At 42.2% G+C, this 17,678-nt stretch overlaps 1 protein-coding gene across 5 annotated transcripts in view; it reads left to right on the top strand.

Annotated features, from left to right (window-relative positions):
• Positions 1-17,678, top strand: part of TNIK (TRAF2 and NCK interacting kinase) — a 400,486-nt gene that overhangs the window by 275,752 nt on the left and 107,056 nt on the right. For all 5 annotated transcript variants that reach the window (XM_054552986.2, XM_054552987.2, XM_024244766.3 and 2 more), the window contains 2 exons: positions 7,617-7,671; positions 9,672-9,750. In XM_054552986.2, coding sequence (XP_054408961.2) covers positions 7,617-7,671; positions 9,672-9,750 — 134 coding nt within the window. The remainder of the gene's footprint in view (positions 1-7,616; positions 7,672-9,671; positions 9,751-17,678) is intronic.

Raw genomic sequence — 17,678 nt, 5'->3', positions numbered from 1 at the left:
CCCTCATCCCACTCCCCACCAGATTCCTGTCCTCAGGCCTGATCTGTGCCAACGTTGTTTATTATTTGCCTAAACTCTGTTTATGAGACTTTCACATGGGTACTGCAGATTATTTGCAGACATGGGTGTCTCCTCCAGCATTTGGGTGAATATTGTACTCTGGTTGTAGAGAAAGTACTCTTTTCCCCTGTGTCACAGATAATTGGCATTATTCAAGCAGGGTGGAAATACTTCTAAGTAAGAGGTTCAGGTGGAAATGAAGTGAGCAACCTAACTAGTGGTAGAGTTCCCGCTGTGCAGGGTGTCACCTGAGAGGACAATATTCAGATTGCAGAATGATGCATTTACACTCTCAAACAAGTCGTGGCATCTGTCTACTGAGATTCAAACAAAGGTCCTTCCCTATTCGATCAGAAGGAAGATGACCCAGATAGCACGTTAGTGTCACCAACAGGAAACTGAAACTCCTATTCAACATATTTCTGTGGCTCTCTGTTCACACCCACCTATAAAGGATTCCTTAGTCAAACGCAGCCAGTACCTCCTCCATGCAACATGCTGATACCCGGGGAAGAGAGTGAGCTATTCTAATATTTTCCCTTTGGTCACATAACAAGTGAAAATGGACAAAAAACTAAAGATTTCTGTCCTCAGTTTGTTTTATGTGTGAAATGGGATTATTAATAACTATCTCCATTTCAGTGACCCTAACTCACCACCTGAGTTCTGTGTCTAGATAACATAATATATAAATATATAACATAATTAATAAGAGTCAGTCCTTTGAAGTCAGACAGGACCAGTTTAGATTTTGCCTCCTATTTGCAAATTATCTCAGGGGAGTTATTTAACTTTTTGTAAACCTGCATAAAATGGGAATAATAAATTGTTTATTCCGAGGTTATAATAGAATAAAGTGAGAATATATATAAAGAAATTAATACAGTGTCCACCACTTGGTAGGTACTCAATATATAGTACTTAGTATATATATTATAGATAGTTTTGTGTTTATGTTATCATATGGAAGTATTGCTATTTGGGGCCTTTTTTATTTTTTTTAAGACGGAGTCTACCTCTTGTCACCTAGACTGGAGTGCAGTGGCACCATCTCAGTTCACTGCAACCTCTGCCTCCCAGGTTCAAGCGATTCTCCTGCCTCAGCCTCCTGAGTAGCTGGGATTACAGGCGCCCACCACCACGCCCAGTGAATTTTTGTGTTTTTAGTAGAGACAGGGTTTCACTGTGTTGGCCAGGCTGGTCTCGAACTCCTGACCTCGTGATCCGTCTGCCTTGGCCTCCCAAAGTGCTGGGATTATAAGCGTGAGCCACTGCGCCTGGCGGGGGCCATTTTGTACCCCTAAAAGGCAACAGTTTCATATACTTCAACCTCATATTTGTGTTACACACCTCTAACTGTCTGCTTACGTTGAGACAGAATCTGCTTCTCTATAACTTTTACCACTCAATTAAGATGTTGTCTCTAGGGACCATACACACAATTCATCAATTTCTTTTTCCCACCTGGAACATTTCAAAAGAATAAACTAGTCACAAATAAGTTACCCAACAAAAGACTATTTTCTGCTCTGTGAAACTTGATAGAATACAATATGCTGGCTGTGCCCATTATTAAGCTATTGTTTGTCAACTCTGGACTGCCGTGCTGCCCTCTGCTTTGTGATAATGGAGCTAGGAGTCAGCTGTCCTCCCTTCTGTTTGTCCATCTGACTTCTTATCAGGCTCTGCCAGCAGGGAGCAATAGAGAACGGGAGACCAAGTCTGGAGGAGGAAGGAGGACACACATTTTCCTGTTTGCTTCCTGTAAGCTTCTTGTTTATGCCTGCACGGTCCCTGTGACCTCTTTGACCACCACTGAGTACCAGAGCTCCCTGCCATCTTACCTGATCTGGTTTGCTGGTTGAACTGCCAGTTGATGATATCTGGTCCTAAGGGTCTATCTGTACCCACATTTGTTGAATACCCAATGCAGCATGTACTGCATTGTATATTAGGCACTTTGCATATATTTCCTTATTGAATTCTCTTACCAATCCTGCAAGACATGTGTTCTTTTCATGTTGCAGTTGAGAAAATGGGCTCAGAGTTGTTAGTTGTGTCACAGTTGGGTCTGGCTGCAGACCATAGGCACCTTCTACCTCATGGTGCACATTGGGGTTCTTGTCTTGTGCCACACAGCCTCTCATTCTTCTGTGGCTGGTTCAGACATCTAAACATGTTGCTTTTCTTCACTGTGTTGAGCAGCCCAGCCCCAGAAGGAATGCTCTCTTGTTCTATTCAAGTTGCTTGTGTATCAGCTGTTCCCCACTCCCACCCTTTCCAGCAGCCAAAAGTTCTGTCTTGCCTCTGCCTTCCCAAACGCACTAGAATTTGTCTCTCTTCTGTTTGTAATGCACACAGCGCTAGGCTATTAATCATGCCACAGGCTAGGCTGCACAGCACCTCTGGAATAATGAATTACCCAACTCCTGCCAAAATGAGTCACACCATGGCCATGAACGAAACTTCTCTCTCTCTGACTCTTTCCTCATCTTGTTCTTCCCTCTTCCCTTGCTTGTCTCCTGTGATCTGTCTTGCCAGTGGTAATTGGAGCATTTTCTCCTTTATTTAAGTTCTGAAGTGTCTTTGGGACTCGCTAATGTATCCAAAGGTTTAAACAAGGTCTGTCAATTACATTATGGCTTTCTAGCCTGGGCAGTTAAGTGTAGCTTATAAGCAACTTTGGACATATATGACCAGGAATATAAATGTTCCTTTTGGAAAACAAGAGAACCCCAGCCAAAAAAAAAAAAAAAAAAAAAATCCTAACAATGATATCAAACGAAGGCTTAAGGAAGCAGCAGAATTGACTAGGTCATGTGACTTAGCAGAGTATGCACAGGTATGTGTGGTGATGTGACCTTTGGTTTGAAAGGGGTGTTCTGGTGGCTTAGGGAAAGGCTGCCCAAGAGGGATTCTGAGGTGATGTATACTACATAAAGTACATATTTTTTCCCTAAACCTTCTTGCTTCCTGTGGAATAAATCCAGGATTACCTAACAAATGAGACCTCTCCATTTCCCTACTGTCAAAGTATGTTTCTTCAAATTACTGCTGTATATGTATTATTACTTAGGAATGCTTTTGTCTGTACTTACGTTTCTTATGTCACCAGAAATCTAGAGGCAGGCAGTTTAGGGTTCATGTGATGGTTCACTGATATCTTCAGAAACCGAAGCTCCTAGCTTTCTGTGCTGGCATCATTAATCTGTTGGCAATAACTCATGGTTGCAAGATGGATGCTGTAGCTCCAGATATCATATTTTTATTCAAGGCACTAAGAAGTGGGAAAAAGTTAGCAAGACACCAGCTATATTTGTCCCTTATTTCAGGAAAAGCAGAAGCTCCCAGAAGATGTTTGCTATGTCACATCCCTAACTGCCATCCTTAGCTGTCGGGGAGTCAGGATGGGCAAATGTGGCTTTGCTATACTCTGAAATGGAAGCTGCAAGAAAAATGAGGGTTGAAAATGACCATCGGATTAGCCAATAAACAATTTCTGCCACAACTAAATGAAGGGAAATCATAGAAGACTAAGTTGGGCAGGCAAAGGCAGTGTCACCTGACAGTGGAGAAGAAGGAAATCCATATTCCTGAGCCCTACTCTGTGCCAGATTTTGTGCTAGCAGCATACCTGATCAATACATGCATGCCACGGTTATTTCCATTGTGCAATTGAGAAAGCTAAGCTCTGAGCAACATTCTGCACGTAGCTAAATTGGAAACCTCTATTTGAATTCGGATCTGCCTGACCTAAAAGCCTATTCTCAGCTGGGTGTGGTAGCTCATGCCCGTAATCCCAACACTTTGAGAACCCAAGGTGGGAGGATTGCTTGAGCCCAGGAGTTCAAGACCAGCCTGGGGCACATAGTGAAACCTCATCTCAATCAATCAATCAATACCAGTTTCTTTCTTTCTACCAATCCATGTTGCCATTGGGAAATTGAGGCCAGTTTTATAGTATGAAACTGGAGTACCTCACTGAATCTCAGTACCTTTATTGAATTGCCAGCACCTTCAGTCACCTATGGACAAAGTAGGAACCTGAAGTAATTATTTTATGGATTCAAAATGCATTTTGATAACAAAAATGATAAGGAGAAAAAATGGTGAATACTCAAGTCCTTAGATTGTGATGCTAGTTAAAAGAGAACTGGCCTAGGAAGCAGAAGACCCAGCCCAGTTTAAAACCGGCTGCTAAGTTGCCCTTTGATCTTGGATAAGCCACTTTCCGTCATTTGTGAAACGAAAGGTTGGGCTAGGTGATCTGCAAAGAGTCTACCAGCCCTAGAACACTTAGGTTTTGCTACGTTCTCTCATGTGTCTTTCATTTGTTCATTCATTCAATAAATATTTATTAAGGGCCTACTGTGTGCCAGGAACTGTTCTAGGTACTTTGGATACATCAGACAACAGAACAGAGATCCTTGCCCTGTGGCGCTTATGTTCTTACGTATGTGTGTTAGAGGTAAAGAGCACAAGCAATAAACACAAAACACGGTAAATTAGTGATGAATAAACATGTCGTATGTTAGAGGTGGTTAGTTCTGTGGGGGACAAATATGGGGAAGGGGCATGAGCAGTGCTGGGGGGAGGTCCCAGTGGTCCTCATTGAGAACACAGGGGTTGAGCAGGCTTTGGGGAGGTGAGGGAGTCAGCTAGCACATCACTGCTAAGGTGCTGCAGGCAGAGGGAACAGCTTGAGTCAAGATCCAAAGGCAGAAGTGTGTCTGGGCCTTCTGAGCATTTTCCTTCTCCCTGACCTGAGGCCTGGCCTTGAGTTCTTCTTACCCAAGAACCATCATTTTCTTTCATATGTATTGGTTTTCAACCCAGCTCAAAGCTTCCTGGACTTTAAAGGCATTTAAATTGGACCTTCTGTTGCAGTTTGGGCCATAGAGCCTGGCTGCCACCTTCTTACTTGTGCCTTATTTCACACTATAGAAACACTCAGTTCCTAGGGATTTGGGGAAAATGGTGGTAGAACTACCAAGGCCTGGAGATACTAGAGTCTTATCGAAATAGCACAGGGACCTTAAGAGCCAACCCACCGTTTCCAGACTATTATGGCTGTGTTTCCTGTTTAAAGCCTCCTGAACAGCAGCAAATGACTCAGCGTTTCTCTCATGTTCCCAAATGATTATCTTTGTCTATCAAGCATAAAACCCCAGGTACAGGCTGGGCGCGGTGGCTCACGCCTGTAATCCCAGCACTTTGGGAGGCTGAGGCGGGTGGATCACGAGGTCAGGAGATTGAGACCATCCTGACTAAGACTGTGCAACCCCATCTCTACTAAAAACACAAAAAATTAGGCGGGCATGGTGGCGGGCACCTGTAGTCCCAGCTACTCAGGAGGCTGAGGCAAGAGAATGGCGTGAACCCAGGAGGCAGAGCTTGCAGTGAGCCAAGATCGCAACACTGCACTCCAGCCTAGGCAAGAGAGCGAGACTCCGTCTCAAAACAAACAAACAAACAAAAAAAAAAACAAAAAAAAAAAACCCAGGTACAATAGAACTGCGTTTTTGTCTTTACCAGTTATTGCTTCTGAGCCAACTTAAAATAGATGGGTTGAGCCTTCCCCATCAGCTCTGGAAATAACCTCACTAAGCAAGGCCAAGAGCCTCTGGGAAACTCAGTCACTTGCTAGGCCAGAGAAACACGGGGTGCAGATTGCGTTTAATGAAAATCTTTGTGTACATCTTGAAACATAACAAAGAGAAGGGACAAGAGTTGCCTTTGTGAGTTATGTTGTATGCAGAGAGTTCCTTGGAGTCTTAGAATGATGGTGTTGTGAAGGTGCCTTGCTATTCCCAGTTGAACTGAGAACTGGTAACATTGAAAGAATCCCCCTTGCTCCTAGTGTGAGGTTACACATGTGCCCCAGCCACCTGCTCTCAGGTAGACTGCACTTTAGGCAAGAGGCTAGACCTCCTAGAAAACCCCCTCCACATTTTGCAGGCCTCTGCCCAATTACTGAACAGCCCTGAGTGTCATTTCACAGGATATTGAGAAACTTAGTTCTAGGGAGTGACTCAGCATGAAGGTTATGAATTTTATGAAGCTCTCTTCCAGTTACATCTCTTTTTCCTGTGGCCTTGACATTTGTTTGATGGCAATAGCAAGGAAACTTACCTTTGATCACTCTAATCTGAGAGAATTTTGAAAAACGTACAAAATGCGTGAGGTATTTAAAATGAAATATCTATATTCGGATGTGGGCCATTGAACCAAATTTGATACTAGATTTTCTTACCAATCTGCTGTGAAACTGAGGCAGCAAGCCTCTTTTTGGTGTTTTCTAACCAGGTTTTCCCCATCCCTTGATATTCCCCCTGTCATGCAATATTTAGAGACCACTGAGCCACAGACAGAGTATGGGAGGAGAATATTGTTAGAGATGGAGATTGTACAGGTAGAAGTGGAGGCATTAGCCTAGAAAATTCTGTTCAGAGAATAAAAGTCAGTCTGAGCATAAGAAATAATATAAAGGTATACTGGCCTCTATTGTACATACCAGTCTACTCACAAAATAGACAATATTTGTTTATCTTTTCAACAAATACATTGAGTACCTCCTACTGTGCCCAACTCTGATCTAAGCACAAGAGAGACATCAGTGAATGCCATCATCAAAAAGTCTCCCTGTCCTCATCTTATTAGGTAAAACCATATGAACTTGCTGTTTTTGTAGTTAAAACAATTAAATATAAATAACACCTACCATCTGATCCAGCCATTCCACTCCCAGGTATTTAACTAAAAGAAAAGCATACACCCTCAGATTTGTACACCAATGTTTGCAGCACCTGTATCTGTAATAGCCCAAACTGGAAACAGTCCAAATGCAAAAACAGTGATATGTCCACAGAATGGAATACTACACAACAATAAAAAGGAGTGAGATACTGATATGTACTACAACATGGATGGACTTCAGAAACACTATTCTACATGAAAGAGATCGAATACAAAAGACCACATATGATATGATTTCACTTATACAAAACTTTGGAAGTTACAAACTAATTCATAGTGACAGAAAGCAGATCATTGGTTGCCTAGGGACAGGAGAGTGGGGATGGGTTCAGGCAGGAAAGGAAGGATGCAAATGAGATCTTTGGGGGATGATGGATATGTTTACTGTCTTGATTGTGGTGATGTGTTCACAGGAGGATCCCTATGTCATACCTTATCAAATGGTGTACTTTATGTACAGTTTATTATATGACAATTATAGCTCAATGATGGTGTTATAAACAGTCAAATAGCAATTTCATATGGTTCAATCCACAGATAAATTTCAGTAACGAATTAATTTAAAATTTTTTGTATTCATTTTTCATACATTTATTGATAAGCTGCCATGTGCCAGACACCATGAGTGGTACTGTCAATGAAAAGTAAGACTGTTTCTGCTTTGAAGGTTAGTGGAAGAAATAGGTTTGTAAACAGACAACTGAATGACTTTCACAGGCAGTTCTGAAGCAATTACCAGGTTTAACCAAGTTGTCCTTTGTTGACTGAATTTATGTGTGTGTCTGCCCCTTCTTTTTCAGAGTGACTTGTGGTCTTTGGGTATCACCGCCATTGAAATGGCAGAAGGTGCTCCCCGTAAGTACCCTCCTCTGGGGTGAAATCTGTTGCTGGTCTGCTCTGCAGGTACTGAAGTTTCCTTGCCAGGAGCTGCAGTTGCTTTACTTCCACTACACCGAGCCCTGCATGGATTCAAGCTGGCATATTTAGAAAGCAGAATCATCTTAAATCAACCAGGAATCCATTCATTTCAGAGCAGTGGGAGAATCCTGTTTTTATTAGAAAAAAAAAAAAGGAAGAAAAAGAAAGCATACTCTGGGGAGTCTTGTTTGTTTTACCGATTCTGTACATCATTTATTCTTGGACTACTCCTCACCTGACATAAAACTGTGACCAACTCACAAGACTATAAACTCCAATGTATGAAAATCCAAAATTAATTTTCAGTGCACAGGTTATACAAAGACTCCACTCAATGGCTATCACTCCTCTTAAAATACTGATGTTTAAAATTTTAGATTTCCCTGCTATTTGAGGCAGAGTGGCTAGGGCTCCAGCAGTCTTGAGAATCTCAGTTCCTTGAGATTTGGAGTATTGGCCCTGGCAGAGAGTCCCTGTCATGAGACTGTGCCTCACAGCTTTCCATATAGGAAGTGTAACTGGTTGTCAGCCCCAGCTGCTGCAATGGCACCAGGCCGTACCTTTCAAGGGCCACTCCCCGCCAGTGACCTAACACAGTGGGGATACTAAGGCAGGCCCTTTCCTGGAGGACACAAGATTCCTTTGTAGGCAACTTTCACCCAAGTAATCCCCTATGACTTTGAAAGACCTGCAGGACAGTCTGGGACCCTTCCACCTACCTTTTCTCCCTCTCTCCTTCACTCAGGGTCAGACTTGCATAGCAATCTGATGACTTCCCCTACTGCCTGGCTCCTTCCCTGTTTCCATTCACATAGTAATTTACCCAGTAATATCCTTGGTGTCTGCATCTCAAAGGACCAGGACAAAAATAGGCCCTTTATTTGCACGACAGGTCGTTATACTTATGACTTTTACCTTCAGGTTGTCATCGTTTTCTTACTTCCCAGTCTAGAACTGGTAGAACTCATCTGTAGCATGATTGATTTGGAGTGCTGGTTGACAAAATTGCACTCATTCACAATGCTAATAGGCATGTGTGAATCAGAAAAATAATATATTGCAGTCTTAAACCATATTATCATTCTTGATGAGTGGTAGACAGAGCTAAAAATAAACTTCTGCCCACAGAATCCTTTGGCTTTTAGGGAGCATATATTCTTATTCTAGCTACAAAGTAGAAATTCTCCCAGATGTTTGAAAAGTAAACTAATAAAATATTTTATTAAAATAAGAACATATGAGTGCTTTCACTATAAACGATAATGTCATGTTTACAAGATGAGATCTTTTTATAACTTTGTTTTTCTGCCAGACTCTGTGTGACTTAATCCTCTGGGCTTCCTGGGGCCAGTGAATTTAAAAACAAAATGAAACAAAACCCGTTACGAAACCTGAAAAGCCATTCGGGATATCTGGAAACAGAGAAAATAGGGCTCTGGGGCTGGTGTTTTGGACTCCAAAAATCTGCGTAGATAACGTTGCATTTGGATGAGCTGTCGATGTGTAAGAAATAGACGGGATAATCAAATGCCTTTTATTTATGGCTTAGGCTTTTACTAATTAAAAATAGCTTACCATCTCCATTGTAGTTGTCATCTGATGTTATTTACTTTAAATGTCAGGTGGTCATTCACAGCAAGGATGGCTGGTTGTTGATCCTTTAACTTAGTTTCCTTAAATATGAAGTAAACATGTATTCACTAGAAATGTTAGCAGTAGCTATGTGAACCATGTTATATTTTGTGAGACTACTATAAGTGGACATTGGATCTTTCAAATGCTCGTCAAAGGGAAGCATTTGGATATTCTGACTTCGTGCTCACTGGTGGTGTGTAAACTCAGTAGGTCACTGGGCAGCATTATCTGCACAGCCAAGACGGGCTTGGCCTGGGTTTGGCCTCCTAACTGTAGCTGGCCCTTGTTTTGGTCTCTTGCAGCTCTCTGTGACATGCACCCTATGAGAGCTCTCTTCCTCATCCCCCGGAACCCAGCGCCTCGGCTGAAGTCTAAGAAGTGGTGAGTTTGGTCTTCGATGTTTCGCACATCTAAGGGTGAGGTTTTCTTGTGATTCTATTTTGGATTAGCTCTAATCCCTAGGTCCTGCTGAAAGAATGAGACTAACATGTATTATGACTTGGTGAATTACTTTCCATACGCTGTCATTCATCTTAAAGTATATATTGAGTATCTACTGTTTGTACAGCAGGTCTTTATTCCCCCACCTTTAAGGTAAGAAATTATTAGCCAGAATGGGTAGGTGAAGCCCGAGTAATAACATGAAAGCTCTTTGATTTATAGCTCCAAGTCATATCTTTCCTGGCAGCACAGAACATCTTATCAGAGAGGGTGATAATTTAGAGAGTCAGCCTGTTAGATTGGCTGATTTCTCTTCTATTCCTTACAACAATCATTCCCTAAGTGCATATACATACCAGGTAATGTTTGAGATTATTTCTCTGGCACGTTTATGAGCATTTGCAGTTTTTTGTTTTTACTACTGTTTTCACATATGGCAGGTGATACTGGCTTCTTATTTGGGGCAGCGATTTAACTTTTCCTTTTAATAAACTTACATAAAATGGTGGCTTAATTTAAAGGAAACTACTACATGAATACTAGTATGAGTGGTGTGAGGTACGGCAAAAATTATGTTGATAGGATATGACTGACTGACATTTGGGAAACAGTTCTACAGGTTAAGCCAGATGTTGGATGTTTGACTTTTTTGGGATAATTATATAGTTGGGATCTTTGTATCTTATTATTCCATAACCAAAATTCATTGCTTCCTCCTTTCTTCCTATGGAAATGGTGTATCCTCCCTGATACATTCTTGAATCTCGGATTACTCTTGGCCCGAGGTCAATTCCTGCACTACTTGTGACCTCCTATCCTTTTTCTAGAGATAAGTCCTGGGCAGTGAGACCACGAGGGACAGGATCCTTCTGCCCCTTTCCATAGCCCTTCATGATCAGGCGCTTGACTGGGGTCCTAATGTTTCCCACCCACAGGCTCACCTCTACCATACAGGGGGCAGCCTTAATTACCACCGGTCATCTACTAATGAGAGCCACCCTGGTGGAACAGAGGAAAAGGCACGCTGCACAGAAAGAGGGAAGGAAACAGCCAGAAAAGAGATGGCAGCCTCAGAATTGCCGGGCCCTGCGAGGGGAGTGAGAGTTGCTATTGGTAACAAGGAGGCAGAGCATTCCCTGCTCCTCCTTCCTCTGCAGAGGGTCACTGTGGTGCAAGACAACCCTTCTCTCCCCAGCAACAGCCCTCCCATTGGGTGTCATACATCACGTGATCGGCAAAGCACCCCAACACCCTGCTTCCTCTCTTCTCCCTGGATCAGACTCCCGGGGAGAGGGACTGGCTCAGTTCTCTTCCCTGGAAGCGACAGTGACACTACAAAGCCCTCTGCTAGGTTCCTGCTTGACATCTGAGCTGAGTCTGGTGTATACACTGGGCTTTACTTACCCTGTTCCCTGCCCTATCTTCTCCTTGTCTCCCTTTACTGCTGCAGGACATGTATTCCGAGCTTTTCCATAGAGGAGGACAAACTGGCCCTCCACAGATGTATTTGGCTGTCACAGTATGGTCATATACCCTGTTTTAAAAATATGTGTATTAATTGGCAACATTTAAAAATCTGTCAATTGAGCATTACATTTAGATTTCTGGCCTTTTTCTTGCAAAGATGCAGTGAACTGCCTGCAAAGATGCTAGCTCCTGCTCCCATTTAGGACAAGTGATTGTCCTTCTCCTCCAGCTGCCACCTCCCCCCAACTCAGAAGCTGGTGTCAGTTGGTTAGTATGCATCTCCTGTTTTCTTTTTCTTTTTTTTTTTTTTTTTTTTTTTTGAGATGGAGTCTCGCTCTGTCGCCCAGGCTGGAGTGCAGTGGCACGATCTCGGCTCACTGCAAGCTCCGCCTTCCGGGTTCACACCATTCTCCTGCCTCAGCCTCCTGAGTAGCTGGGACTGCAGCTGCCCACCACCATTCCCGGCTAATTTTTTGTATTTTTTTTTTTTTTAGTAGAGACAGGGTTTCATCGTGTTGGCCAGGATGGTCTCGATCTCCTGACCTCATGATCCGCCCGCCTCGGCCTCCCAAAGTGCTGGGATTACAGGCGTGAGCCACCGTGCCTGGCCACATCTCCTGTTTTCATCTTAACCATGGTCTGCAACACCCCTTTTTGTGACCTACCTGACCCCACAGAAAAGTGAGTGAACAGCCCTTGCCCTACAGTGTCGGTTTTCACCGACTGAGACCCAAAACAGATCAACGGTGTGCTGACCTTGTTTGAGAAATACAAACTTTTAGGACAATGCAGGCTGATTTTTCAGCTTCAAACCTTTGACAACAACTAATTTTAATAATGCTGGAGGGAGCAGGAGAAGTTTGGAAACACTGAGAAGTCCAGGCCAATTTCATCTCATCCTGCCACCTTGCACACCTTTCCCTGATGTGTAAGGAAAACTGAGTAGGAAAGCTACGGGAACGAGTCCCGTATTGTCAGACAGGGAAAGGAAAAGTAACCTGATTGTTAGAGAGTGATTGGGGAAACAAAAGCCCTGATAATGTGCCATTTCACACTTCGATCCCAGCCTTTGTAGAGGTGGTGGTGCAGCCTCCAGGCACATGATACTTGACAGCAGACATGGCTCCCATTTCTCTGCAATACAGTTCCACCAGTTTTTAAGTGAAAATGTTTAAACACTCCAGAGTATTTTATCTTGAAAGCGCAGGTCCAAAGTGATTTGAAGTAAGTTAGGGTTTACTTTAATAGACTCTAGTGTTTGAGAGGAAATGAAACATTTTGTTTATGTTTTTTATTTTAATTATTTAAAAGCAAAAGACTCCCTCCCCCGACCAAGAGACAAAATTCCAAAATGTTCTTTTATTTCCAGCTATTCTCTACCTAAATGAGTTACCAGGTTAAATGCATTGTTCTCAGTGTATATATCAACACTTGACCAAAGGGGGTGCCATTGTTGAGACAGGGCCATGAACTCTCTTCATGGCAAACATTCAATAAAGCATCATTTTCAACATGACTGAGTCTACAACATACAAGGCATAAACTGGTCTCTTAGTGTGAACTTTTTTTTTGTTTTGCTTTTTAACTTGTGCTTTCAAGATTTGAGAAATAAAGGCAGTGGCACTGCTCTTTCCACTGTCATCGTGGAGGGAAAGGAGACCACCACCACTCACAGGAGCCCAGTTCTTCCTTCCCTATTGGTATGATGAGGAGAGGCCTTTGTGGTATGGGATGATGAAGTTAGGGCACCATTGAATGTTCAGGCAACTAAGCCATTTAATAATAAGTTGTCTGGGAGGGTTGTAACCTTAGTGGAATCAGAGGAAACCAAAGATACTCTCACCCTCTACCTCCATATCAGCACCAGCAAGTGAACAGCAAGACTGGGATTCCCATTTTCTCTTCCTGTCTCTTGTGTGTGGGTAGATTCCACTCGCAGGGGTAAACCATCTCCTTCAAAAGATTTTCTCCTCCCTTCTCTTGCCACCCTGCTCATCCACACTCACCTGCCTTCGCAAGTATACTCAGTGTCACTGCTTCCCTCCAGGACTTTCTGGAGAAGGATAGGAATGGCTCCATTAAGTATAAGACAGTGAATCTTTCATGTGCCCTTTAAATTTGAAGAGCCCACACAAGCAAAGCAGCACTCAATTGAGATCATTAGAAAAATCATAACTGCTTATATGTACAAGCTCCACTGGTCCAAGCCACTCATGCTTCAGATGCAGGTGTGGAGGCCCAGTGAGGCTAAGTGGTGTATTTGCACAAGTTCTAGCCTCCTTACTCGGCGAACCAGCCTGGACCCAGCCTCCTGCTTTTGCTCCAAGGCTAAAAATTACCCCCATTATTTTATGAGGCACCAGTTCTGATTCTTGGTGGGTTGTCAGACTTTTGAGATATGACAAAGTTCTTGTGTGTGTGTGTGTGTGTGTGTGTGTGTGTGTTCTAAATATAATAATAACACAAAGCAAATATCAGAAATTCCTTCAAATAGACTGAATTTGCTAGTAGTAATGTGACTTTGAACTTTGGACTTTATTAACATCCAGCTAAAAACTATTACACAGACTTTAAAAATTAACCTTTTTGTGCAGGCTTCTTGGAGATAACAGCCCAGTTGACTCCTCCTGCTAAGCTATTTAACCCATACGTGAAATAATTCCCTTAAAGAACTCTATGTTTACTGAGTTCAACAGAAATGAGGATTTCTTTTTTTTAGAGACAGAGTCTCATTCTGTCACCCAGGCTAATGTACAGTGGTGCAATCATAGCTCACTGCAGCCTCAAACTCCTGGGCTCAAATGATCCTCCTGCCTCAGCCTCCCCAGTAGCTACAACTACAGGTGCATGCCACCATCCTCAGCTACTTTTTTCTATTGTTTATAAAGAGACAGTCTTGCTATATTGCCCAGGCTGGTCTCGAACTCCTGGCCTCAAGCAATCCATCCATCTCAGCCTCCCAAAGCACTGGGATTATAGGTGTGAACTACCACACCTGGCCAGAAGTGGGGATTTCTGCTCCTCAGTCCTAAAGGCGGATGCTGTGTTCTTTAAGCCCAATGATGCTCAGAGATTGCTGGGGGCAATGTCATCATAGTCATCATCATCATGATAGCAAACACATATATGGCATTTATGATACCAGGCACTCTTCTCAATATTTTACATGAATTAATTCACTTATCATAACTTTTTTTTGAGATAAGTACTAATAACATCCCCATTGAATGCAGCCAGGGAAACTGAGACACACAGAAGTTAAGTAATTTGTCCAAGTTAGTAAGTGATGCAACTCAAAGTAAAGGAAGAGGGCAGCTTTTGGAAATAGGGCAGGGCCAATGCACATTTTAAGGCCAAATTGCATTTAGGGAGTCTGATGATTACCAAAAACTTTTAACCCAACTGATTATAATGGCTAATGTAACAATCTTTCCAGCATTTTGAATTCCCCCAACACAATTTAACATATAAACAGGTTCAATCTGGGAAGATAAAGTATTTAGTGACTCTGATAGTAGAACTAGTATTCTCAGACTGTAGGTACCAATCATTACCATTTATTTCTCCATGCCAACCCTTGGGAAATCAGTTTTACTAACCTTAGGTGTTTTTATTTTATAAGAGACAGAACTAAATTACTATCAGCAGAGATTCAAGCAATAAAGTTATATAAATGTACTTTAAACTCATTAGAACACTCAGCAAACAGTGAGGTAATATTCAACATAGGTGAAGTGTTTTCACTCTTAAATAAGTGTGTAATTAAGCATATTGATTCTTTGGTCATGCTAACTTAAATAAGAGACCATGAATCCTTCTTTGAAGACTCATTTTAAGTAAACATTATTTTCTCTTCAAAGGGTGCCACTTGAAGAAGATATGAAATATATTACCAGCTTTGTAGTTCTGCACAAGTGGGCCCATCTTTTAGGCCCGAAGTTATTCTCTTGAATATCTCTGAGTTTTTTCTCCCAGCAAGGCATACTGGGAAAAAAGACTCTGTTTAATAACTAATCTCATTAAACTTGAACACTATTCCATTCTGGAGATCTGGAGATTTCTCTGACTGTTTTTTTTAGATGCCAATATCAGGGAATAGACTGTACAGTCTATTAAATCTGGATCTTTCTTTTAAATTGAATGTGATTTATTTATCAACCTCTAATTAATAGTTGGTTGAGCACTTTATAAAAAACAAGCACTTCTGGCAGGTGCGGTGGCCCATGCCTGTAATACCAGCACTTTGGGAGGCTGAGGTGGGCGAATCATCTGAGGTCAGGAGTTTGAGACCAGCCTGGTCAACATGGCAAAACCCTGTCTCTACTAAAAATACAAAAATTAGCCAAGTGTGGTGTCACACACCTGTAGTCCCAGCTACTCGGGAGGCTGAGGCAGGAGAATCACTTGAACCTGAGAGGCAGAGGTTGCAGTGAGCTGAGATCATGCCATTGCACTCCAGCCTGGGTGACAGAGCAAGACTCCATCTAAAAAATATATATATAATGATAATAATAAGAAGAAGCACTTCCTTCTAGTTGCCAGCAAGAAAAAGAGAACTGCCATTTATATTCCTTGTAAATATTTCATACCTTTCTGTCTTAATTTTTGTTTTCATCTTTTTAATACTGATTTTTCTACCTGGAAAAGTACTGTATGGAGTTTGTTTATATCTTCATGCAGGTCAGCCTCATTCTCTTCAGTTCATTCCTTAGGAGTGTCCTTTATTTCATTACATTTTTCTGGCAAGGTTTCTTCTTAGATGAGATCATATTTATGCCTCCACAGATTTATTTGACTGATCTGAGAAAGAAAAGAATATCCGCTCTCCAAACCTCCCTTTCTGTCCCTCAAAAGTGCAGACTTGAAGGTGGCCATATTGCAGCTCTTGTCCAGAACCTTCCTCATGCATTCACTCATGCACCAAACACGCAGCTCAGGTAGTGTGCTCATGATGCAAAGATGGTTCAGGCACGTTGATGCTGCTGATGATTTTCAGTGTGAAGAAGCAAGGATATGCATGGAAGCACTTAACAAGGAGGTACACAGAGTGTCCTGCTGTCACTATTTCTAGTCCACAGTGTGGCCAACGCTGATTCATCCTGGGGCAACCCCAAGCACAGTAGGCTACCTTTATTTCTAGGTAAAATATTTTAAAAGCTTGAATGTAGCTTAGAAATTTAGAGTGGAAAAAAAAAAATACCAGTGATTCAGTACTTTAAAAACATGGAATAAAGTGAAAAACTGCTTTGACCAGGGCAGCACTAGAGAGTGGTGCATACAAAAGTGCCCTGTCGTGTTTGAGTGTTGAAGAACATGCTCCCCATTGTGTTCTGTGTGGTGAGGGCACCTCTCAGGCCTGGAGAGTATGTATGCAGGGACTGCCGGGCAAAGGCTCAATCCTGGGATCCACTCCTGTATCTCCCCTGTGCACCACAGGAGAGCAACAGGGAGCACAAAACAGATCATTCCTGCTCTGGGCAGGACAGGAAGGGTGACCCGAGTTTCACCAAGGTCTCCTGGAGTGCCTTGGAAAAGCATGCTATAGACTCATAAGCTTAATTATTGATGACTCTGAACAATTTCTTGGAACTTTCAGCAAGAACATGCGTGCTGAACTCATGAATCACGGCTGAAGTCCACCATTAATTTCTGCCACATTGTGGCCTTACTGCCATAATTGTAGGTATGGTATCATATCTCGCCAGCTCTCCCCTGCCAGGTCTCTGGCATAGGGTTTATCTTTGAGGAAATATTGCCTTTCTAGAGGGAGATAAATTTGAGTCTGGGTGTGAACTTAATTCTTTAAAGTTAAATGTCTAAATCCTTGAGTTAACGACAAAGGTACACATATGCTTATATGTTCTTATATGTTCTTATTCCTTGGAAAGCAGAGTTCAAAAGTGATTCTGAAACTACTGGTTACAAAATTTGCCTAATCAAAGTTCACTTCATCATATAAAAATCTTGCTCATTTCTACAAAATGCACTCCCTGTTACCTACCCAACCTTGGTTTTACTTTTCTCCAGCTTGTATTTTCTGCCTTATTTAAGTGGCTCACCTCGGTGTCCCCCAACATACATTATTCTCATCCTAGCCTGAGTTTTTCACTGATTTCCTACATATCTGAACTATCCTTTCCCCAGAGTGATTTTCTCCTAATTTTTTAAGGCCCAGCTATGGTTTCCTTATTCCAATAGCCCTTCTAGATGTGATTCCTATAGGGGTCTTTTTCTTCCCTGCGTCCTTTTGGTCTGCTACGTAATGTTACATATAAATTGTGCAAAATTGCTTTCATGTGCATAACTACCTTCTGCTACCTCAATTGCACGTTGATGATGATGATGGCTTTGAACCCGTTATGCCTAATATAGTGCTACACTTGTTTTCTGATTAGTGGATG

The sequence above is a fragment of the Pongo abelii genome, chromosome 2, assembly GCF_028885655.2.
Source record: "Pongo abelii isolate AG06213 chromosome 2, NHGRI_mPonAbe1-v2.0_pri, whole genome shotgun sequence".
NCBI lineage: Eukaryota > Metazoa > Chordata > Mammalia > Primates > Hominidae > Pongo > Pongo abelii.
This window is presented reverse-complemented; position numbering and strand designations above follow the sequence as displayed.